The 26,676-nt window shown below is 40.4% G+C and overlaps 1 protein-coding gene across 5 annotated transcripts in view; it reads right to left on the bottom strand.

The window, feature by feature from the left end:
• Positions 1-26,676, bottom strand: part of NALCN (sodium leak channel, non-selective) — a 307,654-nt gene that overhangs the window by 20,055 nt on the left and 260,923 nt on the right. For all 5 annotated transcript variants that reach the window (XM_079138603.1, XM_079138602.1, XM_079138605.1 and 2 more), the window contains 14 exons: positions 26,432-26,501; positions 23,799-23,890; positions 23,594-23,716; positions 21,511-21,567; positions 21,161-21,281; positions 20,933-21,064; positions 19,827-19,994; positions 17,903-18,007; positions 12,706-12,812; positions 6,811-6,931; positions 6,627-6,725; positions 946-1,039; positions 337-443; positions 64-138 (listed from right to left, as the gene is read on the bottom strand). In XM_079138603.1, the coding sequence (XP_078994729.1) occupies positions 64-138; positions 337-443; positions 946-1,039; positions 6,627-6,725; positions 6,811-6,931; positions 12,706-12,812; positions 17,903-18,007; positions 19,827-19,994; positions 20,933-21,064; positions 21,161-21,281; positions 21,511-21,567; positions 23,594-23,716; positions 23,799-23,890; positions 26,432-26,501 (1,471 nt within the window). The remainder of the gene's footprint in view (positions 1-63; positions 139-336; positions 444-945; positions 1,040-6,626; positions 6,726-6,810; positions 6,932-12,705; positions 12,813-17,902; positions 18,008-19,826; positions 19,995-20,932; positions 21,065-21,160; positions 21,282-21,510; positions 21,568-23,593; positions 23,717-23,798; positions 23,891-26,431; positions 26,502-26,676) is intronic.

The following is a 26,676-nucleotide window of genomic DNA, read 5'->3' on the forward strand; positions in this document are numbered from 1 at the left end:
ACACTGGTTTACTTTAGAACTGCACAGGGCTCCTCCTGGACCCAGCTGACTCGTTACTGTTACCTCTAGCACAAAGATGAAGGTGAACACAACTGACATTGTTGCCAAAGGGACGGTCACAGGGTCCTCGACGTCCCACTGCAACAGGAAGAGCACACAGGTCATTGCCACATCCACTGGATGCTGAGTCCTCCCTCGGCTGCCCATTTTGACACGACTGTGAAGCTTAATGTTTTACTAAAAGGCAGAGACAGCACATGGCTGTGGCAGCTGTGACATCCCTGGATGTTCCAGTGAATACGGAATTCCCTCCCACCTCAAAGTGAACCCAAGTACCTTGACAGACAGCAGCACGGATTGGGCCAGAACAAGTAATGCAATTGTCCGCTTAAAAAACGGGTGCTGGGTTATGTCGTACATTTTAGCTCTAAAACCATCATTATCTGGAAAAGAAAGGTTTAGGAAAGGGCCCCTTAGACGGGGGTCACATTTACCTTCTTGCTTTTGTCTTCTTTTATGCTCACTTTAAAACCCATCACATCCCCCTACCTCCCGTTCAACCTACTGTGAAGCGGTTTGCAGGAACGGCTGGCTCCCAGTACTTAAAATGACAGTGCATGACACGGTCCGTATTGGAAGGAGAAGCACATCATTCAATTTCTGTCAGTTTAATACACTTCACTCATACTTTTTAAAGGCAAGCACAAATATATTTTATTTAAAAATCATTTTTCATTAAGGCTTATTCTGAGAACACTGAAGCACAGCCTTTGGGTGGTTGATTTTAATAGCCTTAGAGAGCTCAGTAGTTTGGAGCCTGTTTCTGTATTAACTTATGCACAACCTCCCAGTGGCCTCACAATTATTATTTTAATTTAAATCTGAGACTCCTGGGGAATCATGAACACTAGCGCCCAACATGAAAAATCAGAGCATCTTTGATACCCGGGCGAGGTGGGAGATGAAGCGGCTGCGCGATCTTCAGTCTGCTCTTGAGATCTTCCCATCTTCTCTGATCTACCGTCAGCAGAGCCGTCCCCTTGACAAACAAAGAAAGCAGCCAAAGGAAAAGGGAAAGAACGTCGCTGATGGGGTGGTTTTACAAACAGGGCCGGCGCGGGGGCTTACAATAAAGATATTCTTCAAGTACCAAGGTGGTTAGAGAAACAGAATTCTCAGTCTGCCTTGAGAACAGGCCCCAAAGGATGGCCGAGTCCTTCAGAGAGTAACCAGCAGCCTTCAGTCATTACCTTTGACGGGTAATGTTCGAGTCTGGGAAACTTTTATGAAGGTTTTCTACAAGGTTACATTTTGAAAAAAGGGACACTAATCAATATTGGTTAGTTTCATTTCACAGGGGCAAAATTCCAGTTTGCCAACGCTGCTGCTTCTAGTTAAGGGTATTTTTTTTTTTTAAACATCCTGATATGTGCAATTGCAGAACAATTTTTAAGAGATGAAACCACAGAATTTGCTTCTTTAAAAAATCAGTGCTGTGGAAACAGATATTCTGTATTACATATAGAATATTTGATTAAAACACACATGAACAGTATTGTTATACACACAGCAGAGGTATAATTTAAGAAACTGGGGGAAAAATACCCAACCTCATGTCCATCTTCGCTTTCTTCCTAGAGCTAAATGATGGTCCTTCCAGGGTCCACCTCTTCACAAGGCTTTCAGAATTTTGGGCTTTTGTGTATGTATTCATTTTAAAATTTAAAATCAATATGCGTGCATATTTATGCAGTTTACCTTTATCTTCGTTTATTGTATAGTTTCCATACAACTAGATTCTTAGATCTAATTGGTTCATTTTTAACTGGTCATATAGTGGTCCCCTGCATGAATATATCAGAAGTTATTCATTGTAGGTTTATGGACACTATAATCAATGCTACAGATAACACATAGGTACTGATTCACTGTGAGTGTTGGCATTGTAAATGTCTAAAAGAATTGCTGGTATTTGGGAATTGAAGCATTATCACATTAATCAGATATTTCAAGTTGTTATTCAAAGAGGAATAGCCCCAAATCCTTTCTCATCAGCAATAGATTTGCTCTCATTTCCTTATATTCTTGCCAATATTTGACATTATTAGAAATTTTAATTTGGTCATTTTGATGGATATAAAATACATCTAATTTGGTTTTAATACTAATGAGATGAAACATTTTTTGTATATAAATTGTGATTCTTTCATCTTCCTGTGTGAATTGTCCATTCATATTCTTTATTAATTTTTGTATTTTATTATTTCTAATGTTTTATAGTAATTCTTTGTATATTATGTTGACAGTTTGGATATGAAGTGTCCCCCAAGAGCTCCTGTGTTAATGCAGGAATATTCAGAGGTGAAATGATTGGTGAGAGTCCCAATCTAATCAGTTCATCCTAGTTTGACAGGGTGGTAACCATCGGCAGGAGGGGCATGGCTGGAGGAGGTGGGTCACTGGGGTTGTGTCCTGGAAGGGTTGGTTCTGCTTCAGCCCCTTCTCCTCCACCTCACGCTCTGCCTCCTGACTGACATGAATGGAACAGTACTTCTCCACCAAGCCCTTCTGCCATGATTTCTCTCTCACCTCAGGCCCAGGGCGGTGGAACTAGCCTACCATAGACTAAGCCTCTGAAACCACAAGCCAAAATAAACATTTCCCCCTCTAATTTGTTCTGCTGGGTATTTTGATCAGAGCAAAAAAAGTTGACTAACCTAGTTATACATCATAAATAATCCAAATATATTCTTTACATATTATGGATCTCTTAGTCAGTTATGTGAGGTGTAAATACAGTATTTTCTCAGTCTCAGTTTGCATTTTATTTTGCTGATAGTGTCTTTTGTCATTCAGAACTTTTTAATTTTAATGTAATCCAATTTATAATTTTTTTTCTTGATAGCTCTTACTTTGTGGCTATTGTCAAAAAAAAAAAAACAACTATGCCAGGGTCAAATATAAATGTTTACATGGATTAAAAATGGTTCAAAATTTGCTTTTCTTACCTAGATCTTTAATTTTTCTGAAATTATTTTAGAGGGTTCCGTGGGGTGGAGAGCTCAGGGTAGCTTCTTACGTAGAAGCAGTGGGAGCCCCCAGCATGAGGATTGCTGGTCCCCTGCCCCTAGGCTGATTGGTGGCATGGCTTCAGTTCCGTATAGGGGTGACCCTCGATCACTGTACCAGCACTCCCTTGTTGTCATTCCTGTGGTTTGCTCACTTTCCTTCTCCATGTTTTGGTTCTTGCTCAACCTTCTTGGAGGCTTTCTGACTTAATTTTCTTCATGAACAAGTTTTTGTATTCTTGGACTTCATAGAAACTATTGAAGTTTTTATATCATTAATTTCTGTTATAATCTTTGTGACCTTATTTCTCCTAATCTCTTTGATTTCACCTTGAATTACTATAATTTGTTGATTCAGATACTTGACATATGAATATTTAAACTCTGACTTTTTCTCTAATGTACACACTTAACGTGATAACTTTCTCTTTACTGATTTACCTCTACCTTGTGTGTTTTATTTATTGATTTTTTGTAGCAGGGACTGAATACAGGGCTACTTAAACACCGAGCCACATCCTCAGTCCTTTTTTATTTTTTATTTTCAGAGAGGGTCTCACTAAGTTGCTGAGGCTGGCTTTGAACTTGCGATCCTCCTGCCTCAGCTTCCCTATCTATGAAGGTATGGGCCACCACTCCTGGCCCTTGCATGTTTTTAGGTATTTAAAGTAATTTATTTCTAAATATTTCATAATTTTCTACTGTGATTTATTTTTTAACTCATAAAGACATTGGGATATTGTCCTAGTAGTTCCAATTTGTGAGGGTTTTGTTTTTATGATTTTTTTGTTGTTGCTACAGAGAATATATACTACACATTATCTGTTCTTTGGTACTTATGGGTAATTGGACTTCTAAAGGTTCTATTTTGTATTTGAAAATAATGTATATTCTCAAATTTTGGGGGTCAAGGTTCTTTTTATTTCCATCAAGTAAACTATTTTTAATTGTGTCAAACCTCATATGTCCTTTGTCTGCTTTATGAGTTTCCTAGAGAACTATGTTAATATCTTTTGTTATGCTTTTGGATTTGCCAGCTTCTTTTTATAACGTGGTTAGCTTTTTGCTTTATACGTTTTGAGATGCAAGAGTTCTGTATCTTTCTGATAATTAGTCATTATTTAATTATCCCTCTTATTCCTGATCATAGTATTTAAGTGTTTTTTTTTTTTTTTTCTGATACTGGCATTGCTGAACCACTTTTCTCATTAATTGCAAGCAAATGCTTGTTCTCTAGACAACCATAGACTTTAGTATTATTCCTTTGTTGATAAAAACAACTGATTTTGGAAAAGTGAAATTTCAAAGACATCCACAAGAATAACAAACAGGGAGGTATCATCTGGCCATTAATATATAAGAATCTATGAAAGTTTATTATTGTCAAATAAGTGTATTAAATGCATGGCTCAATGTATGGAAATAAGAAATAAAAGCATATTACTGGAATACACTCAGAGCTTTGTAAAGGCACTACCATTTTCTAGGGAAGATCTATTTTTGCATAAATTCCAAACTCTGAAAATATTGCCCCCAAAGCTTGTCATGTCCCCATTTCTGGCTCTCTGTTCAGAACCTATTTATGTACCTTCCATGTGACTGTTAAGATGTGTGCTCCATGAAGGTGGAAATTTCTCTGTGTTTTCAATTCATTTTAGGTTGCTAGGTCTTCAGTGCCCAGCAGCGTCTACAACCCAATACAAAAGCTCAAATAAATCTGGTGAATGACTGAATAATAAATGAGTTAAATGCTGTTAAATAACCACTTAGGTGCTACCGTCTGAAAATCTTGCAGAAAAGATTCGCGTAAATTAGAAATTTCTATCTCGAGGTGACTACACAAGTTTGTAATGTCCAGTAAAATGATTTCTTCTAAAATTCCCCTCTCCCTCAGCTCCCATTTGGCCTGACACAGCACTCTCCAGAAGGCGGCTACCTCCCGCTTCTTTCAGAGCTCAAAGAGCAGTGGTGGAAGTGATCTGCCTGATAATTCTGCTTGCATACTCCCATTTCTCAATTTCTCAAGTTTGAGACTTGCATTAATTATACATTTGTTTTCAGTGAATGTATATCTTGTGTTGTTCCGTCTACACTGAATTGTGAGCTGCCATAGAATTAATTCTGCAGTCAGGAGTCTGCTCAGGGCTCATGCATTGTTTGGAGCTCTTGGTGCCCACACTATCCTGCTAATGGACTGATTCACTTCAGCTCACATTCTGGAATTCCCAGGGTCTGCTCCATCACAAGGCTCAAAGAGATCCATCTTCTTCTTTCTGCTTGGTATAAAACCATAGGGCTTAGAGAAACTCATTTATAAACATGTTAGGAAGTAAGATAGAGGGGCCAGGTGACCTGAGCGGGACTGTTCTTTCTAACTTTAAGCGTTCACATTTCTTTAGGTCAGAGTAGTATTAGGGCCCAAAGGAGAGATTTTTAAATGGCACCCTTTGAAAGCCTGAATGAAGGGGCTTACTCATTAAGCACACATCAAAGGTGCAATTGACTAAGTAACTGGTTCCCTGCATATTAAGCCTGGGGACACTGAATGATAGAGTGCCAGGTGTAGCTACACAAACCAAAGGGCTCTGATGTGTATGCATGGGATTCAGTCCTAGCCATGGAAGACATGGAACAGCACACGGTACTTTGCAGGCAAATCTAGCTTTGGGGGAGGGGTTTTTATGCTTTTGCATTTGAATAACCACAAACTGCAGTAATGGGTACCAAATCTGAATTCTGGTCCCAACTTTCTACTTCCTATAAACCCCAAAGTTACTGGTTTTCCTTGTACCATGCATGGGAATTGTGAGTACTGACAGTGGTATGTATGAAATCTTGGTGTATAGGAAGTGCTCAAAAATGGGTGTATTTTAATTAGTGTGATTCCAAAGACAGTTTCTCCCACAGTAGAAAGCTCATCAGCCATGCTCAGAAGAACCAGCTCCTCTCCCCGGAGTGCTAACAGAATGTTCTTCCCATACTCATTTATTGATAGGAAACTACATTGCTGTTTTCCCATTTGTGAGTCTTGTACTGATCATTAGAGCTGTTGTGAACTCAGCATGCTACCTGGGGTTCATGAAGTATGTAAAGTTTACATGAAATTAGAAAATCTTCTTTATGTTCTATGAAGTAGAATTTAAAAATTTGCACGGTACCTCCCTAGTCCATCAGAATTCTGAGTCTGCCCACTGAGTGACAAAGGAGACTGCAATTTACATTTTGTGAAATGATATTACCTGCAATCAGTGCCTCGCTTTCAGCTACTGTATTTTAATAACTTGCTGCACATCCTTTCAATCTGAACAATAGGAGATGCACTTCTCAGTTGTGGGGGAATTAATGACACTGTTACCAAGAGGGTAAATTTAGCAAGAGAATTGTACTTCTAAATAATGTGCCTGAAAGGCAGAGATGAGGTACTTTGTAAAATAGTTATGCAGATTATTTACACCAGATATATTACAGTTTAATGCTACTTCATGCTGTGCTGGGGGAGGGAGGACAGTTCAAAGCAAGGAAAGAAAAAGCCCGTGGTAGTAAACCAAGGAATCTTACCTTGTTTTCATTAAAATTAGCAATAACTACTCCAACAAAAAGTGTCAGTCCAATCATGCAACCCAGGAAAACGAAAACATGAATATAGATTCCATGGATCTGCATAAATGAAAAATATGGTTATTCATCAGAGCAAATCAAAGCTGCTCTGGAAGTGTTCAAGAGATCTGATGTGCTTGCTTACCGGCCCCACGCGATGAATAATAACATCCCTCACTTCCACCCAGCCTTTCAAGGACAGAACTTCAAACAGTGCCAGCATAGCATTCCCCACATTGTCGAAATTAAAGTTCCGAGGATTTGCCCTGCGATTCAGAAAGAGGGACGGTCTGTGAAATTCTGAGGAAAGAGCATTTTACGTCAAATGCCTACAGCCCTTTCCAATCTTGAGTGCAGGTTTGGGGAAGATTGGGGGTACCTGGCATTCACTTGCTGTCCTTGTGTGTTGTTTTGTGTTAACAACTTATTATTACATTCATCAGGTGTCCAAAATTTAAAGCAAAGGGCACAATAGCTCTAGATCCAGTCTCAAGTTCAAGACCCTGCTGCCTCGTCCTAATGACACTAAAGAACTCACTGGAAATGGGATTTTATATATTTGCACAAAGAGGCATTGGACTCTGGTTGTGAAGTTTAAGTGTTTTATCATTGAAAACTCTAAAGGTGCTCAGGAGGCTGAAGCAGGAAGATGGAGAGTTCAAAGCCAGCCTCAGCAACTGTGTGGTGCTAAGCAACTCAGTGAGACCCTGCATCTAAATAGAATACAAAGAAGACTGGTGGGGGGATGGGACTCAGTGGTCAAGTGCCCCTAACTTCAATCCCTGGTACCAAAAAAAAAAAAAAAAAAAAAAAAAGAAAGAAAGAAAAAGAAAAAAGAAAACTCTAAAGAAATTGGCTCTGTTAAAAGAAAGTGTAAGAAGAGCCGAATTTGGTTATTTCATCGTACTTTGTGTCATCCATCCTAAAGTACTGAGGCACTGAGAGGTTGCTGATGCCAGAGGCTGTGGGCTGTGTGCATGCTTCACACCCTCTAGGATGGAGGTGTCCTCTCCTCACTCTGGAAGTCTCAGGAGAACTTCCTGTGAGGCTCCTTCCCCATCTGTGCTCTATACCTGCAGTGGATTCCCGATTCCCCAAATACTTCGCCACATTGTTATTTATTTTTGCTGGGGGAAAGGATATCTCCTTCCTTATTGTTTTTTTGATACAAATTATACCTTTTCCCTTCTTAATTACAAAAGCGATCCTTTCTACTATACTGCATCTACTTTCATTGCTGTGGGGTTTAGCTAGCTTTTGTTGTGGGGGTTAACAGAAGAAACATTTAATCTTTTCCTATTCCTTGTTATTAGAGGCTCTTTGAAATGAAGGTTTCAACGACTGCATACTTGAAAACCAGGGACTCTCAGGACACTTGCTGGATGTGAATTTGATGACAAATGGGGCTCTGGACTGCTGAGTTGGGAAGGTCTCCTGGAGGCTATCTGCATCTTAATCACTCTCCCTACTTTTTCACTTATCAGAATTGAACCCTCATGAAAGGTAGTACTCTGGGGGGAATCTGCTTCAGATTTTCTTACCATCTTTTATGTTTTTTAAACTATAGAGACAATGATGAGATTTGCCTTTATAAGTTTTTTTTTAAGAATACTGAATAGATGGGTGTCTAGTAACAAAGCATAAAACAAAAGTGACTGGCTCCTTCAGGGTTTAAAGGGCAGAGACGTTTTCTACATAATGCAAAAGCTTCAGTCAGAAATTCACATTTTGGACTTCCAATTTATATTTTTTTCCGCATGAAAGTACAAATAAATTCTTTTGAATTTTTCCAACAACCTTTCAAGGGTTGGGGGAGGCTTCAATTAAATTCAATGTCTTTTATAGTAGACAGAAGTTGTAATGAGTCTACAGATGCTGTGGTTTGCTTGAATAAGGACTTTTTAAAACCAAGTGAGCCGATTCTCAGATCTGATGTTGAACTTTCTTACTCATCCGTTTCCTTTATGTAAAAAGTGCTTTTTCAGCTAAATTTGCAGCAACTTAAAACATTTTCATGTTGCACATACTTTAGAGTTAGAAAATGTTGAAAATACACCTTTAGGCTAATCCATGAAAAACAAAATGTAGACTTAAATAATTGAAAGAATATATCATATTTTTAAAAAAGACTTCTTCAGTTTTAATTATATAAACCATTTATTTGTGCTTTGTTTATGCTAGCAAAATTGGAAAGTTGTGTCTCACCTATAATAACTAGAGAGGAATTAAATAGATCTTAACCCTAATCCTTACTGTTGTCTTCCCTGTTACCCTTCCTTGAATTGGAAGGCTGTTTGAATATTATCTTTCCTTTTATTTTAAAAAGAGTATAATCTGACCTATCCAATCAAAAAAAACTAAGACATTGGCTCTGACCTCATAATCTGGTCAATCTTTGGATCTCCCAGGGGACTGGGCTCCTAAATCACAATAAAGGGAGCCAGTCAGTCACTCCTCCTCTGGAGAAGATGGGCCCTTGGGGAAGGTGACGCCACCTCTGCTTTTGAACATGGATATGGACATGGACACGGATATGGAAACCCAGGGAACAACACTGTCCAAAATGGTATCCTGTGTCTTCTGCATTCCAGCCGTCTTTCCCAAAGAAATCTGAAACAGTTTGTGCTTCTAAGACTGCACCAACTTCCCTTTTGCCTTGAGCTTTGGCAGTAGAGCTTCTTCAGCTAGCAGCACCTAAACTTGGCCTCAGCCTTCCTTCCCACCTGCCCTTGGACTTCTTTCTTCCTGCCTAATTCCTACTTCTTGTCTTTTAAAAGTTAGCCAATGTGGGCTGGGGGCGTGGCTGAGTGGCAGCGAGTTTGCCTAGCATGGCCACGCCTTGGATTCAATCTTCAACACCTCCCACAAAGAAAGCTCACCATACTTCTGTCTGCCTGGTCCTACATACTCTGGTGAGGACCTTCTCCTGAGTGAGTGCAGATCACTGCACTTTTGTCTTTCTGCAGGTTATCAGAGCCTGATAGTCCATGAAATTAAGAAACCTATGTCTTGAGAACCCTCCCTCCTTGAACACATTTCTGTTCTCTAGATTTCAAGCTTGTAAAGGGCACGGGCGGTAACTTATCCATGGCTGAATCATGGCAAGTGCAAAGTCTGACGGATTCTCAGCATTCCATAAGTACATTATTATCAAACCAAGTGCTTTGCTGTTTTTGTTCTCATTCAGGCCATTTTCCTATGTATCAACCTCTGCTTAAAATAAAACACATGGTCTTTACAATATGTGATGTGTTTAATCCTTTTAAATCTGAGGCAATTTTTATCTCAAGTCTGATTCAGAAGAAAATGAATTTATTCATATGAAGAGAGAATATAGAAACCAGACCATCTCCTGAATTAGACTGTGCATATTTATGTCCTAATTATAATTACTGAAGCCTTCCTCCAGGCCTATTCCCAGATATGAGTTATTTTCTTAATCATAATTTAGCCAATATAAAATTTTTAAAAAATCTTTTTATAGCTTCTAACTAGATTGGATTACTAAAAAAGAAAAATGTAAAAAAAAAAAAATCATGGTTACAACTGACATTTTTTAGGGCAAAGATTTTTATTTCATTACAACTAATCCAAATCACAATTTCTTGGAGAAATGGACAAAAGCAATTGTGATGATGCTTGAGGGACGTTCCTCTATTTGCTTATGCTTTTAAAATGTCATTGAACTTGAAACCATTAATAATGACTTACATAAAATATTGCATTTTGGTTAAATTTGATTTTTAAGATGACTCGTAACTGGTTTTATGGGACAGATTGAACACTACGGGGTACGATCTGGGGCAGGTTTGCTTTTCTCTGTACGCTGTGTTTCAGCCTCTCTTTTGACATCTTGGAAGGTCACTTTTGGCCATAAGATCAGTCATCTTTTAAGATGACCTTAAAAGATCAGGGTCCTCCTCCACTGGTGTGGTTTTCAAATACAAAGTAACCAACCCAGAGTCCATACCCCAACCGCCTCCTTTGCTGAGTTTTTACCTCTAGAGCACGATCCACTTGTCCTAACCACCCCAGGGCCAGGTACCAGCCGGCTGGGGACAGCCCCTCTGTCCCGGAGCCTCCTGAAATGAGTCAAGCTAGTCAATCCTAAGCCACTTGCCTGGCCTCCCTCTTCCTCCCCACGAAACCGTGGTACAGGCTTCCCGCAGTTCTCCGTCTCCCCCTGCCTCCTGATCAATGCTGGAGCTTCCCTGTTCCCCCATGGTGTGGCCCACCCTGTCCCCTGGGAACTGTGAGTAACAAACTCCTTTCCAATGGCAGTGCCCCCTGACCTCTTGGTCTATTCCACCTCCCTCCAGTTTTCTACGAACACACTGTCGTTTAAAACAAGGGCACCATTGCGCCCTTCCTGCCGAGAGTGCACAGCCTCTCGGGCTTCCTGGCTCTGACCCGAACACAGACCTCAGTCCTCTTGCGGGGGATACCCTTTGGCAGCAGGGTTCCTTTTAAGGTGACTCAGACCTGGTGGCCTAGGTGATGACTACATGGCCTTCCAGAAAAACTAGATAACCCTGCTCTGCAAGATGAAGAGCAGCTTGCCCACACAGCCTCTCCCTGGTCTGGCCACGCTCGGTCTTAACGTCCTCCTTCAGGACCTCCCTCAGCCAGGAAAGGCAGCACCTGGACCTTTCCCCAGGGTCAAGGGCAGGAGCCCCACAGAGCTCTCTATTCCTGACCTTGTACTCTTCCAGGAAGCTCTCCATGGAAGCAGAATTTTCTGTCACATAAACTAGCACTGGGTGGTGGACTTAGAAAATGTTTTATTCATTTTTGCTGGATTGGTCTACTCACTCTCTTTAGAACATGAGGATGCTTTATCCCCTATTGGCCTCAGCTTGGCGGTTTCAGTCCAAATCCCACAACAGCAGGGAAAAGAATCCCAGTTTGTGTTCTGATATAAATAAGTTATTTACGGTCTAACAAATTTTTATCTCACAAAATACACTTTCTATGCTTTAATTTTTATTTTAATGCAAATTAGACTGCCTTCCTAGTGCACACTGGAATGAGGATATCCCTGTGGGTTATATTTCTCTATATTCCTGCTCAAGCCCTACACATTCAAAATTAATCTTTTTTCACAGTTCTTGGGTATTTAAAAAATAAAACCCCAATATAAATTATATTGAATTGTTTATAAATGTGAATTTCATAGTAGCGAAATGCCACAGTGAGGTGACAATGAGTCCCAGGCTACAGCTGGGTGAAATGCTATTCCTCTTAAAGAGTTTTGACATTTAGAGGACATCAGTTGTGAAAGGAGCAGAGTTCCTGTGGTTCACTCCTTATTCCAAGAGGTAAGAAAAGAAGTTGAAAAAAATAAGTGAATGGACGAAGGATGTTAATAGAACACTTGGCTCATCAACAAAGCAGAGTGACTGCATTCACGATTATTAGTAAGATGGAGGAGAAAGAAGATGCTCAGTACTTCCAGAAGTTGCTTGGTACTGCCAGAAGGTGCTCAGAACTTCCTGCTTTGATGTAAATGCTTTGTAAACTTTGTTTTCAAGAAAAACAAATTTTAAAGAGAGAATTAGATATAACCAACTTTGTTACTGATTATTCCTCTCCAGTGTTTCAATCATGGAAATCCATCAGTATAAGTGGGTTTTAAAATTGAAATGGCTTTATGATTTAGGGTTCTCACTAGTGTTAAAAGGACATTAGATCCTCCCTTAAAGATTTAAACTCAGAATGAATTTAGCTTTAATGCGATAGAAAATCTTGGCTTTTAAGCCCCATTTATTTTTAAAACCATTTGAAACCAGATACATACTTTAAAAGTATTGAAAAAATACTAAGGCAGTTTTTCATTAGTTTCATAGAGCAACATGGAAATCAATGTATCACTTATTCTCTTATTAATCTTAGTTTGTATCCTGTTATAATCCAGAGCTTCGCACTATATTACATAAAATCACCTTAACATCTCTAGCAGAGTGACTTTTAGTTTCATAGCATATTATACAGATTTAAGTCCTTATACCAAGAAGCACAGCCATTTTTCTGATATGCTTACCAAACACGGGGCACCCAAAATCCAGGTTTCTTCTCTCCAGGTCTTAATTTTAAATTTAAGTTCTTGGACACACTTACATTAATTCTGAATATGCCGTTACAATCTTCCTGAAGCAGGAAAGACAAAGGAGGTAGGGGAATGTGGTGAGACAGAGAACTCACAAAAGGTAAGAGACAGGAAACATTTTCTTACATAGGACAGCAAAGGTCTTTATCCAACCGCAGTGGTGAGGACAGCTATCCAGAAAACAGTAACGAAGACCATGGAGAGAGGCAGGGGAAAGGGAGGCTGAACCTATTATCAACTGGGCAAAGGATCTGACCAGTCATTTCTCCGGGGAAGATCTACAAATGGCCAGTAAGCACATGAAAAGAGGCTCAGTATCTTCAGCCACCAGGGGCACGCGGGTCAATGCCAACGTGAGAGGCTTTTTTACACACACTGAGGAGCCTCTCAAAACAAAGTCAAATAACAGCCAGTGCTGGACGGCTGTGGAGAAATGGGAATCCTCAGAACTGGAACCCCACACACCATCAAGGAGAGAGGCAGAATGGCGTGGCCCCTTTGGAGAACAGTCTGGAAGTTTCTCAGACAACTAAGCATGGAGTTACCATATGCTATGGTTTGGACGTGGTTTGACTATGTTCCCTAGGGTTATGTGCGGGCAGCCTGGCCCAGGATGTGGGAGGTGGGGGAACCTGGAAGTGAGCTGAGTGGGAGTGCTGTTCTCAGAAGGGTCCTAAAAGAAGTGAGAGTCAGTTCTGTGAGAAAGTGTTGTTATAGAAGAGCAAAACTGTCCCCTCCCTGGTCTTTGGGTTCCTGACTCACCTTATAATCTCTCCCTCTTGCCCATATTCCCATACTTATTGGAGGTTAAACAGATGGGGTCATTCAATCTTGGACTTTCAGTCACCCAAACTATAAGCTAACCACACCTCTTTTCATTATAAAATACCCAGCCTCAGGTATTTTGTTACAGTAATGGAAATAAGACTATTGTATCATATAACCTAATAATTCTACTCCTAGGTATTTATGTACCCAAGAGAAATGAAAAATATATTTCTACACAGAAACTTGTACCTGAGTGTTTACATTGGCAATTTTCATAATAGCTAAAAGGTGGAACCAACTCAAGTGTCCATCACTGGAAAAATAAACAAAATGGCATATTCATACAGTGGAATATTATTCAGCAGCAGGAAGGGAAAAGTACTGGTACATGCTACACACATGGATGACCCTTGGAAATAGTATGCTAAATCAAAAAGCTAGTCACAAAAGAGCACATATGGTATGACTCCACTTGAATTAAAGTCCAGAACAGGGAACTCTACAGAGATAAAAAATAGATCAGTGGTTATTTAGGGCTAGAAGTATAGGGAGATCGGGAGTGACAGTTAACTGATACCAGGTTTATTATTATTTTTCAGAGATGCAAATGTTCCCAAAGTGGCCACTATGATGGTTATAGAGTTCTGAATGTGCTAAAAAACACTGAACTCTACACTCGAAGAGGATCGATTGTGTCGTATGTGAATTATTTCTCAATAAAGTCTTTGTAAAAAAAAGACTTAAACATAAAACATCAGTCAGAAGTCTTGACTCATTTTCTATTTGCCCTTTGTTTGGTTATACTCCTCTCTTTGGCAATAATTATCATATTCTGAGCATCACTTGGATATTTCAACAGAATTTTAACTTATTTAAAGCCACATGTTCCCTGCGGGCTTCCCCATTTCTGTCTGCGGACCCACGTGCCACCGGCTATCAGAATCAAGACCTCAGAGCTGCCTTGCTTCTTCTCGTGCCTCGTGGTTCAGGTCTCTACTCCTATTTCAACTAGTTTAGTTAATGACATTACCTCTTTCAGGATTGCCAGTACCATTTTAAAAACAATAAAACTCTTATGACAAATAACGTCTCTTCTACTTACAAAGGATGAATATGCTAGAAAGGAAACCTTACCCATAATAACCAGAGACAAACATGATTAACTTTTTGGTGTATACCCTTCCGGTCATTTTTCCTATGCACATATGAGATCATACAATTTTTATCTTATAATTTTTTTTTCAGTTAAAATATATTGCAAGTATCTTTTCATAACCCTCTCTATTCATCCACAACATTATTTGGAAGGGCTTTATTGCAGGGTATCATACAGAGGCCCCATGATATACTTGGGCCTCTTGACCCTTCCTGTTTGCCTTTCTGAGCCCACCTTTGATGGCATGAGGTTGCCTGGTATCCTGGCTACAGCACAGTGCCTGGGGCCAGGCTGCCTGGATGTGAATCCTAGCATCCTCACTTAATAGGTAGGTGAGCATCTATAAGCCATTAATCAGTCTACACCCGTTCTCCTCAGTAGAACACAGGTAACAAAAATAGTACTAGGGACAAAGCTTTGAACTTCACAAGGATTAAGAAGTGTCTGATTCTTCTTCCTACAAATCTTTAATGGCTTCACATTCCTCATTGAAGAAATCTACCTACTGGTCCCCCAGTGTGGTATCCAGGATCTTGAGGGTCTCTTCCTATCTTATATTTCTGGCTGTTTTTCAGTTCTTTTCAACATGGGAGGGAAGTGAAGTTTAACATTGACTACTGGAAGCTGGGTTAGGCTCTTTCCATAAGCAAGTTAATCTGGTCTTCATAATTTGCTGTGTGAGACACGTTACAGAAGAGGAAGTAGATTCAGAGGGACCAAGTAACCAAACCGAGTCATCCCATCTGCTGAAGTAGGATTTCGATCTGGAAGCCTGATTTCAAGGCCCAGGATCTTCCCACCTTTTGTCTCTGCCTCTGCACCAAGACTTCTTTGCATGCTTGGTGTCTTCATCCTGCTTGCTCTGCTTGTGGGGGGCGGGGGAGCATCCTACCCTGGTCATCTCAAATCCTCCCTTCTTCCCAGCATGCATCCCAGGGGAGGTACCACCTCCCATACTGAACCAGGTGGAATGTGGTTTTGGCTTCTCATGTGCTCTTTTGACTGCTGACTCTGCATTACAGTTGCTTGAACATGAAACACATGTTCTGATTGGACAGAAAGTGCTGCAAAACAGGGGCAGCGAACTTCCAGCTCTTACTTCATTTCACCTACCTCTTGGACATGACTGACATTTAGTAACTATTTGTAAAAAGGTGGCTTCCGAGTTTGTTTACAGTGGTTGGGGGCCTAAGCTCTGGGTTCCACATCTCTATGTTGATCCCAAGATATCTTTGTCCAGTTTTTAGAAAATGAGATAGAAGTCTTCAAGCAGATGTGAGAAAATAATGTGTTCTCCTGATTGGAAAACATGGCCCCAACAAGTCAGGCCTCTGTGCCTTCGAACATGAGCTGTGTGAGTCAAATGTTGGTGAATCTAGTTTCCCTTCACCAATGAATTCATCTTTTCTTTTACAAAGATGGGCTGAGACTCTGAGATAGAATCGTTGTCTCCTTCATCTGCATTTTTGGTCTCATGTACTGGGATTAGAAGAGACATAAAGACCCAGAGTTCCTCTCACTGTGCCAGGTTCAATGATCCAGTGGGGTGCTGCTGCTTTGTGTGGTGGCTGTCTCCTTAGGCTTTCCTTCTGGGCTGTCTCCAGATCTCATTGCTGTGTTTGCCCTTCTTCTGGGTGCTCTTTACCCCTCATACGAGTCCTCAATCTCCAGCTTGGGCTGGGAATAAGCACATGATGTAAAGTCACCATGCTCTGAGACCATCATTAATAACTGAGTCATCTAGGATTCCTAGTAGGCTTCATCCTGAAATGCTGTTATTATCCTTCTGGCTTCTATTCAGTGTGAGTCTAAAATAGCTTCTTCCTTACATGAGCTCATGGATTATGGCATCAACTCTTTATTACTTCCTTTATTTGTTAATTTGGCACAACATGACCTTCGTACTATGTTCCTTGATTTCTTCTCAGGTGTATGGAAGTTTCTGGAACATTTTTCCCAGGGTGGCACTTCCTAAAGTCTTCCTATTAATATAATTTATAATGTATTTGAGTGAACAAAGATGTTATCTGTGAAAAGAGATGTTATTAGTTCTCTGTTTTAGAGGACTAATATTTTATGGTTTATATAATATATAACCTAGCCTTTGTTAGAAGTACATAATGGTGTAGTTCAGTTCTTTCAGGCTTCCTGGAGATACACATTTTAATGGAATTAAGGTATTACTGTATTTGGATGGAAGATGAAATAATTTTGTTAGCGAATTCATCAGCAGCACTTGATTTACTTCATTAATATATTTACTTTATTATCTATTTGTAATCTAGATGGTACAGCAGAAGTTAGCTAATTATTAACCAATCTTTGTTCTTTTTTTTCCACATTTCCCAGCCTCCTTTCCAATATGGCGGACCATGTTCTTTCCTGGGGAAAGCGAGTTGAAGCGATATGAGTCACTGGTAGGCTTAGCCTACAACAATTTGTGGTAGAACTGTTTCTACTGTGTCTACCAGCTAAACTGAGAAGACCCTGGGGACAAAGCAAAGGGACGATACACCAGACAGAAGGAACTGGAGTCCCTGAGTGGTCATTTGGAGGTGAGCTGACCAACATACCCAAGATGTAGGACCTGCACGTTGTGACGTGGAGGTACTGAAACACGGGGCTGTTCCTGCAGCCAGCTTCCTCTTACCCTGAACAAAGAGAAGGAGATGCTGTAGGGAAGGAATTCACGTTTGGGTCCTTGGTGGGGTCCTTGCTGCCTGTCATGAAGTGGGAGCTTCTGAGCAGCTATGAGATGAGTGAAGCAGCTTCCTAATGCTGACAGTGGCGGGTGGGGAAAGGGTGTGAGAGGAAATTTGCCTCTGGCGTATTTTTGCAGGGGGGCTGATGGCTGATATGGGTCTTAGGTAATAGCAGGATCAAGGTAGGTAAGATCTAAAAGGAAAGTTCCTGAGGCCCTAAGCTATAAACATCAGGAATCATGAGTGACTATGCTCAAGACATCAGCAGTGGATTGGAGCAGGAATAGAAGGGAGAGTGGAATTTTCAGAGATGTGCTTTTAATCATTTAACCCTTTACTAGCCAGCAGAGACATACTGCAGGTTCAAGGAGAGAAAAGAAAATTCTTTGTTTCATCTGGGGCATGTCTAAGTGGCCTTAGATTCACTGATTCCATATGCTTTCCATATGGAATGACAAACAACTATCATCACTTTTATTTCAAAGTTCCGAAAGGAGCATCTTACCCTTCTGATAATGTTGGGGTCATTGCACTTGGCTAGTTTTCCAGCAAAAAGCTGAACTCCAAAGCTTGCAAAAACAAGCATTAATGTCAGCAAGAGTATGGAGACCTGAAAGAAATTGACGAAACATCAAACCTCATGGTAAAAATTAGACATTAAGTTTGGTTTAAACAGTAATATAAACAGGACTTTCTAGATCACATTGTGTAAAATTCATGGGTTTTGATGACATCTTTCCATTTCTCCACCATAGGTCATTCAATTATCCTTATTGAAATGTTGACAGGAGAAAATTATGTAATAATAGGATCTGAATTTAAAAAATAAAAAATATGACTTTCATGTAAGAAAATGGGGCAAGAGGTTTTTGATATGATTTGGGCTTTTCTCATTTTAAAATCATCACTTTGATATATTTTATTTGATATAAACAAAGAAAAAATGTCTAAATAACTCCATTGTGCCCAATTTTCTGGAAATGGGTTCATATCTTTCTTGGCAGAGCATCCAGACAGTGGCTTCCCCTTCCTGTGGGCATGGGGGAGTATTAGCACAATGTGCTGTGCACAGAGGATGCAGGATAATTCAGTCCTGGGAAGCAGATTTCTTCATCGACTTGTGCTCCCTCTGCTGGCTGAATACTCGGGTCTCAGCAGAGACAAGTGGCAAAGGGCAAAACGGGACCAACCATGGACCTGTATTGCTGACACCCTCCCTAGGTAGTCTACAGCTGCAGAGAAGCCTCCTCAGCAGAAAGGCACAAACTAGATTCCCTTCTGAACTCCATCAGAGGTCAAAAGATTTGTATGCATAAACCATCAGGTGAGATCTGTTTTCCTTCATGTCCAGCTGTGTGAAAAGCCACAGCTTTATGGCTTTATGCAAAGAAAATAAGGATTTTAAGGTATGTGTGTATATATATATATATATATATATATATATATGCACACACACATATATATGTAATATATATGTACATACATAATCATATATACATGCATATATATATACAATTATATAGACTAGTAACATCATAATCTATCTTTTCAAATCAACTACAACTCCAGATGATCTCCCACCATAGGTATGTTTCTAGAAAGTAAGATACAAACGAGCTTATGTGAACTGATTCATGCTTTTTATGCACAAGTAGAACTATCCATGATAAAAACTGTCATGTACAACTAATTAGGACAAATTTTAAAAATTTTTAAAAAAGACCCCTCGATTATTCTTTTGGAAGGCAAAGATCCTCTGCAACAGATTGTGAGCAATGGGTCTCTTCCTTCTCATTTTATCTCCAGCTCTGTTCTAAGAAGACCCTTTAGGAGTCCAACTAAAAAGAGTGTTCCACCTACAATCACATTGGTAAGTATTCTTCACCGAATACAGAGGTTGCTTAAAGCATGGAATACCTAGGTGTCAGATTTTTTGAAGTTGTTTTATGTTAACACTCCCAAGATCTAGAGACAAATTCTATACCATGTACTTTAAGGGGATACACAGAATAAGATTATGAGCCCACATGCATTAATTCCTAGACCTCTTTGTGAAGTAGAAGGGATTGAATCTTCTTATCCTTAATTTCTAGAAGGGGAAACTAAAACCCAGAGTTGAAATTATGGTCAAGTTAAGCATTGAGGGGTGAGTGGATGCTACCACTTTGGATTTGCCATTCATTATACTTTCCAGAGTACTTCCCTTTGGTTTACTGAAAATATTCATTGGATTAACTAAACTGACAAAACAGAAGCATGCATGGTGGAGTTTCTGGTTGTGCGTTGTTTTACTGTTGCCTTTACAACCCTCTGGCAATGAATAGACCCACAGACTTGACTTTGATTGGCAAGACTCACTTTATCCCCCCCATCAGCAACATGGCAGAGTTAGACTGGCAAACTGGAATCAAAAGGCCGCTCTAACGTACCAAGAAGATTTCCTTGAAGCCGCTGAAAAGCTCTCGAACAACTTTCCTCATCTGGGGCACCAGTTTGAATATCCGCAGAGGCCTCAGGCACCGAAGAACCATTAGCAGCTGAGCTCCTGACTCAGCGGGCACATTTTGAGGCATCCAACAAAGAAATATCAAGCTCACCTACAGGGAAAGAACAACCTCTGGGACTTTGAGAATTGCTCCTCTACTATCCACATTTTCTGAGAGCCATCTGGCCACGACTTTTCATTTAGCAGGGATTCCATGTGTGATGTGCGACAAGCACTCACAGGTGTGTGTGCAAACGGTTGACTTGAAATAGCAAACCCAGTCTGGGCCTGTTAGAGGCCTCAGAGGAGCCGTCACATATATGCAGAAATGAATGGGGGTGTCTCTCTGTGTGTGCACCTCAGTGCATCCTGCTCCTCCTAACTTACTGCACTGGCGGCTTGGCTGACCTAACATGATTGGAATTCTTTTTTTTAATCAAGGTTACTACTATTTTATTAATGATGGCAACATTCTACCTGTTACTGGTCACAGCTCTTGTTCCTGCAAAGACGTTGATTTCATGGCTTCTTGTGTAGGTTGAAAATAAAATTTCTTTGAGTTCACTTGTGATTCCTCAGTTTATTTAACTGACCATTAAGTGGGCACCTGTCACGACCAGGTATTCTGTGCACTGGAATCTGGACAGAGTCCCAACCTGAATGACTTCAGTTCACTTTAACAATGAGGGAGTCATTAATCAACAACATGATTTATAGGATGCAAATGTGTTGTGTATTTTGGGAGCCACATGAATTGTGAGATGTAAACTCGATTTGCTATTTTAGGCCTTCTTAATATATGCCACATGCATACATGTAATTGTGGTTGATATATTTGAACAATGCAACTATCCGTGAGTATTTTCATACTTTTTAATTTAGATTTTAAATGCATGCCCCTCATTTGCATTGTAATGGACTGCTTTATAATCCATTTAAGAATTCAGCTATGGCAACTAGACCTCACACATCTCACCCTTGTGCCAAGAAATGCAGGAGATCTTTACAAAACCATTATATTTTACGTTTAGGAAATAAGCAAAGACTTACGAGATAAATAAATATGTCCATTACACCACCAAAGTCCCTGATGACAGCAGTTGGAGTGAAAAACAAGCCATCTGCCATGATCTTCAGATTAAGCTCAATGCTCATGAATATCACAAACACGTACTCGGCAATCTGAAATGGCCAAGACGCAGTTTGGTCACAATGAGCAGAAAAATTGCAGGTCAGTGCTTTACCACCTAGCTGGGAGCTGAGACTTAGTAGCAATACCTGCAAAGTAGGTGCGTGCATGACTCTTCGAAATGGGGACTCGAACATCATGGAAATGCAAGAGCAGATGGTTACGATGATCATTACCCAGTCCAGGTAAGTGACCAGTCCCAGCAAATCACTGCCAAAGGCCAAACAGAATTGAGAAACAACACGAATGCTCCAGAAGAGGCTGCTAAGACTCAGAGATGATGGCTTCCGTGACTATAGATATGACAGGCATTTGAAAAAATAAGTCCCCACTTATCAATGTCATCATAGCAAGAAAATAAAAGAGAATTCTTTAATGTGGGATAAACTAACATGAAAACTTCAAATGTACATGGAAAATGGAACTTGTAAAAACTTACTAAAGTTGATGGTACTTTGTATTTTTCACAGCTCCTGTGACAGGGTCAGTTTTGGATCTGTAAGAGAGAACAAGCATATGACATTCTGCCACACAGCAAGCAAGCATGTTACAACTTGGCAGCACAGTATTTACAAACATCTCCTCTACTTAAAATCTCCTAAAATGCCCTTTATAAAATATATTAACTGCATGTGACTTTTGAAGGCACAGAACTTTAAATAGAAAACATCAAAGAATTTGCTATTGAAGCTAATAAAAGTAAAATTTTATATTTCTCAAAATACTTGACTTTAGGATTGGAGATTTGATTTAAAAATTTCTGACATGAATATTATAAAATTAAATTTTGACTTTCATCTTAAAATGCTCATTTAAAATCTTTGCCTTAGTTGTTTAAGGATGTCGTTCATAATTATTTAGTTAGATACCCTATAAATTAAACAAGAGTTCTTCACCCTGCATTTAACTGTGATCTTGTGGAATAATTTATATAAAATTTCCTGGGAGGGAGGTTTATAACTTTTACTTTTAGGAAGCCTGATGGGCTTTAGTGCATGTTCCCAATTACAACTAAGTCTTCGTCAGTCTGTTCAGCTGCGCTGCTGACAAAGGAGAATCTGCATCACACTCAATGAGGTGGAGAATCAGCAATTAGAAGTTGACGTGTTTGCTGCCAACAGGATAATTCAAGATGAAAAACCCACCCAGGCCCTGATCAAAGCAACTCCTACACTGCCATCTTCTTCCTTTATGGAAACTCAGGGGAGTTTTAATGATTATTATGTAGGTGCTTTAAATCATGAAGGTCTTTCTAGAACAGCAGAAAGAACCATACAGTGGCAATCAGTTGATGTCCCTGAGCAAAACCCTTCACTTCTGGTGTTGAGGAGGCCCCTGAGGCTCCAGGCCTGACCTACGGGGTGGAGCGTGTTGGTTTCCTAGTGCTGTAACAAAGCACCAAGATTGGGTGCCTTAAGCAATTCTTAATAAATTAAGAAGTTCATTTTCTCATAGTTCTGGAGGCTGGAAGTCCAAGAGTAAGGTGTCGGGGCTGGTTTCTCCTGAGAGCGACGACGGCAGGATCTGTTCTGGGACTGTAGCCATCTTCACCTCCACAGCTTCACATGGTCTTCCTTCAACTGCACCCATGACCACACTTCCTCTTAGTGTAAGGAAACTGGTCATATTGGATTGGGACCCACCCTGATGACCTCAATTTAACTTAATTACTTCTTTAAATTTTCTATCTCCAAATAAAAACGTTCCGAGGTACTGGAGGTTAGGACTCCAACATGTGGATTTTGGGGAGTAACAATTCAGCCTATAACAGAGAATGAGTAACCTATGCTACTGGTTTTCAACGAAGGTGATCAGTTTCCTTAAATGATGGCATGCGGAAGGCCCAAACACTTTAGGGAAAGATGGAAAGTTTTATACTTCCTGCAGAGTTCTTGCTGTCTCCAGGATATTTAGTTACAAAAGTTCATTTTATCCATTGGCTGCCTGAGCAACTTGGTTTAGGGCTCCACAAATACAGGGCCTCTGTGTTGACCCTACTGAGAGTCGCCTGCCCTTTTCTCCCAGTTGGTGGGTAGAGGCAGTGGCTGGTGCGTTCTCTTCTCATAACAATTGGTAATGAAGAACTAGTTAACTTTCTATTTTACATCATTGTAGAATAAACTAGTTAGTATATTTTGATCACGAAGTAACTACAAGTCTAATAAAAGATGTGGGTAAGATGACCTTCACCACATCAGTGAATCTTCCTTTGTTTCAGTATTTTCAAAATAAAACATGGAGTTAAAAACATCGATGCAAACGTATTAGATAACGGTGAAAATCCACAAGTAAAAATGGCTGTCAAGAGCTTCATCAACGTGAGCTTCGTACAAATGCTAACTACTCACAACCTTTGTTTTCCACCGGGTCAGGCGCTGGGCGAGGAGGAGCAGTGTGATTAATTATCCCACAGTTTATTTTGTGACCCCATTAGGCTGACACGTCTCTTCTCCTTCCTGTGACAGCCCCCCTGCTGTTCACATGACCCAGGCCACACACCTGGCTGGAACCAGTGTACTCACGCGTTGAAGCGGGCGCGGACCACCACGCGGCACAGGTTCCTGAACCTGTGCTCACGCCCCACGATGAACAGCGGCTTGTCGAAGTACGGGTGGTTCTCTCTCAGCTCCTCTTCCTGCACTTTCCTGGAGGGGACAGCGAGGGGAGAGGAAGGTGAAGACGGGCTTCCATGCAAAACGAGGGCACAGATCAGGACAGCACCTGTACCTTTTCATCTCGGCTTGCTCCTTTTTTTCCTGAATCATCTTTATTTCACTGTCTTCTCTTTGTGCATTTCTGTATCTCACTGTATTGGAGTGCTAGAAATAAATCCAGAGCTGGCATATTACTATGGAAGATTTTTCTTGAAGGTCAAAAATTATTATTATTTTTAAACATTGAAATCAGTTTGTATACAAACTATAATACCCTTTAATATATTTGTACAAAACTATAATACATAGCGTATATGTAACTAATGTGTAAAGTAAATATATAACATAATGTTTACATACATATATATTTAGTTGAATGGCTACAATCATTTTAGTGAAGTTATTTTTCCCCTAAAAAATAAAGCATTCAGCACATTTATCACAAGTTCCATCATGCACCAAGTGCTGTTCTAGTGCTGAGGATCTGTCAAGAGGAAAACACACACGTGCGCGTGTGCGCGCGTGCACACACACACACACACACACACACACATATCCCTGTTCTTGGTGGGGTTGGTTGTCTAGTCAGGGAGACAGATAAAAAAAAAAATCAAAATAAGTATGTTAGAGGATGCTTAGTGCCCTAATAAAACACAAAGTGAGTGAAAGGCAGAGAGGTCAGAAGCTGTAACTTAAAAGAGGTGACACCAGAGTCAATATAAAGGTGCTATTTGAGGAAAAGACTAGAGGGTGGTGAGGGTGCAGGCTTTTGGACAGTTGCAGAAACCTGCTCTTCTGCGGGGAAGGGGCCTGGTGTGGGTGCACACAGGAGCCAAAAGGCCAGTCAGGGAAGAGTCCAGAGAGCAAAGGACTGGTAGCAAGAGACCGTCCCCGGGGGTGTGAGAGCAGGGTATGCAGGGCCTCGTGGTCCCCGGATGGACTTGGCAGGAGGCGGGGAGCTACTCCATAGACCCCATGGAAAGCATTCCTTAGATTTAATTATCTCTATCTACTATTGCTTCAAATAAGTGGAAAAGGTTAAACTTTCTAATTTGAATGTCTGCCACACGGGGAAAAGTCACCCTAAGGCTGTCTTATGCAATAATCTGAACCTTATGACATTTTGCTATGGAGAAGATGGGGGATGCATTTTGTTATATGTCTCTACAGAAAAAATGAGTCTTTGAGGAAGAAGTCAGCCTCTGAAATCAGGACTTTTCAAGTAGGACCTTTGTTTTGTGTATTCAACACATATTTTAAAGACATGTTCTAATCGATGCTTCGGTAGACTGTTGTACATTTCCACTGAGTCAGGTCAAAGGTAAACTCTCTGAAGAGTGTTGTCTCTGATTTTCCTCAGGCAACTTTCTCCAGGCAATAGCCCTGACTCTAAAGTGCTAAGGGTACAGGCCATGGGGTGGATCTGACCCCTCTCCACAAAACATGGTTGTCCATCAGAGAGAGTCCTGGATATGCAGAAACACAGCCCTACGCGCCAATCCCAGTCCTACCAACTGGATGAAGACGGGGTTCTCATCACCGACTTTTAGTTCTCTTTTTAATTAGGACATGTTTAATTTAATTAGGGAATGTTTAATTAGGACAGTCCAAGATGCTAAAGTAGCATCTTCTAGGAGTGAAAGCAGATGCAGCACATTCAACACCACAGAACCTCTTAAGAAACAGGAGGTCAATGGAGAAAAAGACAAAGCAAAAGCCAAAACCCCATGCTTGGCTGGCTCTCTGTGGCAAGATCTCCTTTCTCCAGTCCACCCTTGGCTCCGAAAGGTCAGGACTCTGCCTTCTCAACCCAGTTACCCAGATTTGAGCTCAGAGTCAGGACTTCACTGCATCTTTTATGGTCATCTTGGCACAGGGCAGCAGCTGGGTGGCCTGGTCCTTGGCCTCTGGGATGGTGCAGAGGAGTCTGTGCCAGCCCTCTTATCTAAAGTCCCCTGAACTCAAATCTCCCTTTTGATTTCTTGATATTACTTTGCTTTGCAGAAGAAAGAAAACCTGTCGCTGCACTAGGGAGAGGGAGGAAAATAAAATCACTCTCAGAAATTCCATGATCTGTTCACTTGCTTATCATCTGTGACCTTGAGTAGCATGTGATCTTCAGGAAGGTCCTGGGTCCTCCTTCCTTTCCCCTACTTCTCATCACTTGGAGCCAGATCCCACATGAAAAAAACTCAGTCAGTGATAGTAAATACACACACCAGAGACCTAGAGTCTAAAAGTAAACAAATTCTCTGGAAATTCTGCATACTCTTTGACAGAAAATATTATCATAGGAAAAAAAATTATCTTCTCATAGATAAACTCCTAAAATTATAAATACTGGATCTAGATTCTAGAATATTTGGAACTTGGCAAATATTCTGAGATAATAATGCAAATTATTTATACAAAATGCTTTCAATGTTTTTAATTTTTGTCAAAGATAACTGATTTATCACTTTTGTCTGTGATAGCCAAGACATGGGCCCTGTGTGACTTATCTAGATTTTTCCACAGCTAGCTGTCACTTTTCAGTGCCTGGTGATATAATTTGGTTTCTGAGTTTCCTGAATTTCTCTTGTATGAAGTCTTAGGGAGACATGGCAAGATGGCAGACAGATCCAGGTACTGAAATTGTCTAAACAGTCATTTAAATACACTGACATACCCATGTTTCCCAAATCCACAGCATTGCTTAGAACTTACATCTTGAGTCAGGGTTTCAAGAGATTTCCCCCTGCTGATCCTCTGGCTGTTCGATCCATGTCTTAGTGACCTAAAACAACCACAATCAACTGGTCAATGGATCTCAAGATCAAATTTGGAGTTTTAAGCAAAGACCAGGATTAAACAACTATTTTTCTGACACACCATCAATAATGCCTCACATCTATTTACAGCAAAAGCTTACAGTCTATCCAAATGCCTGTGATCCCATCTAACAAGATTTC

The sequence above is a fragment of the Sciurus vulgaris genome (assembly GCF_902686455.1).
Source record: "Sciurus vulgaris genome assembly, chromosome: 4".
NCBI classification, from domain to species: Eukaryota; Metazoa; Chordata; class Mammalia; order Rodentia; family Sciuridae; genus Sciurus; species Sciurus vulgaris.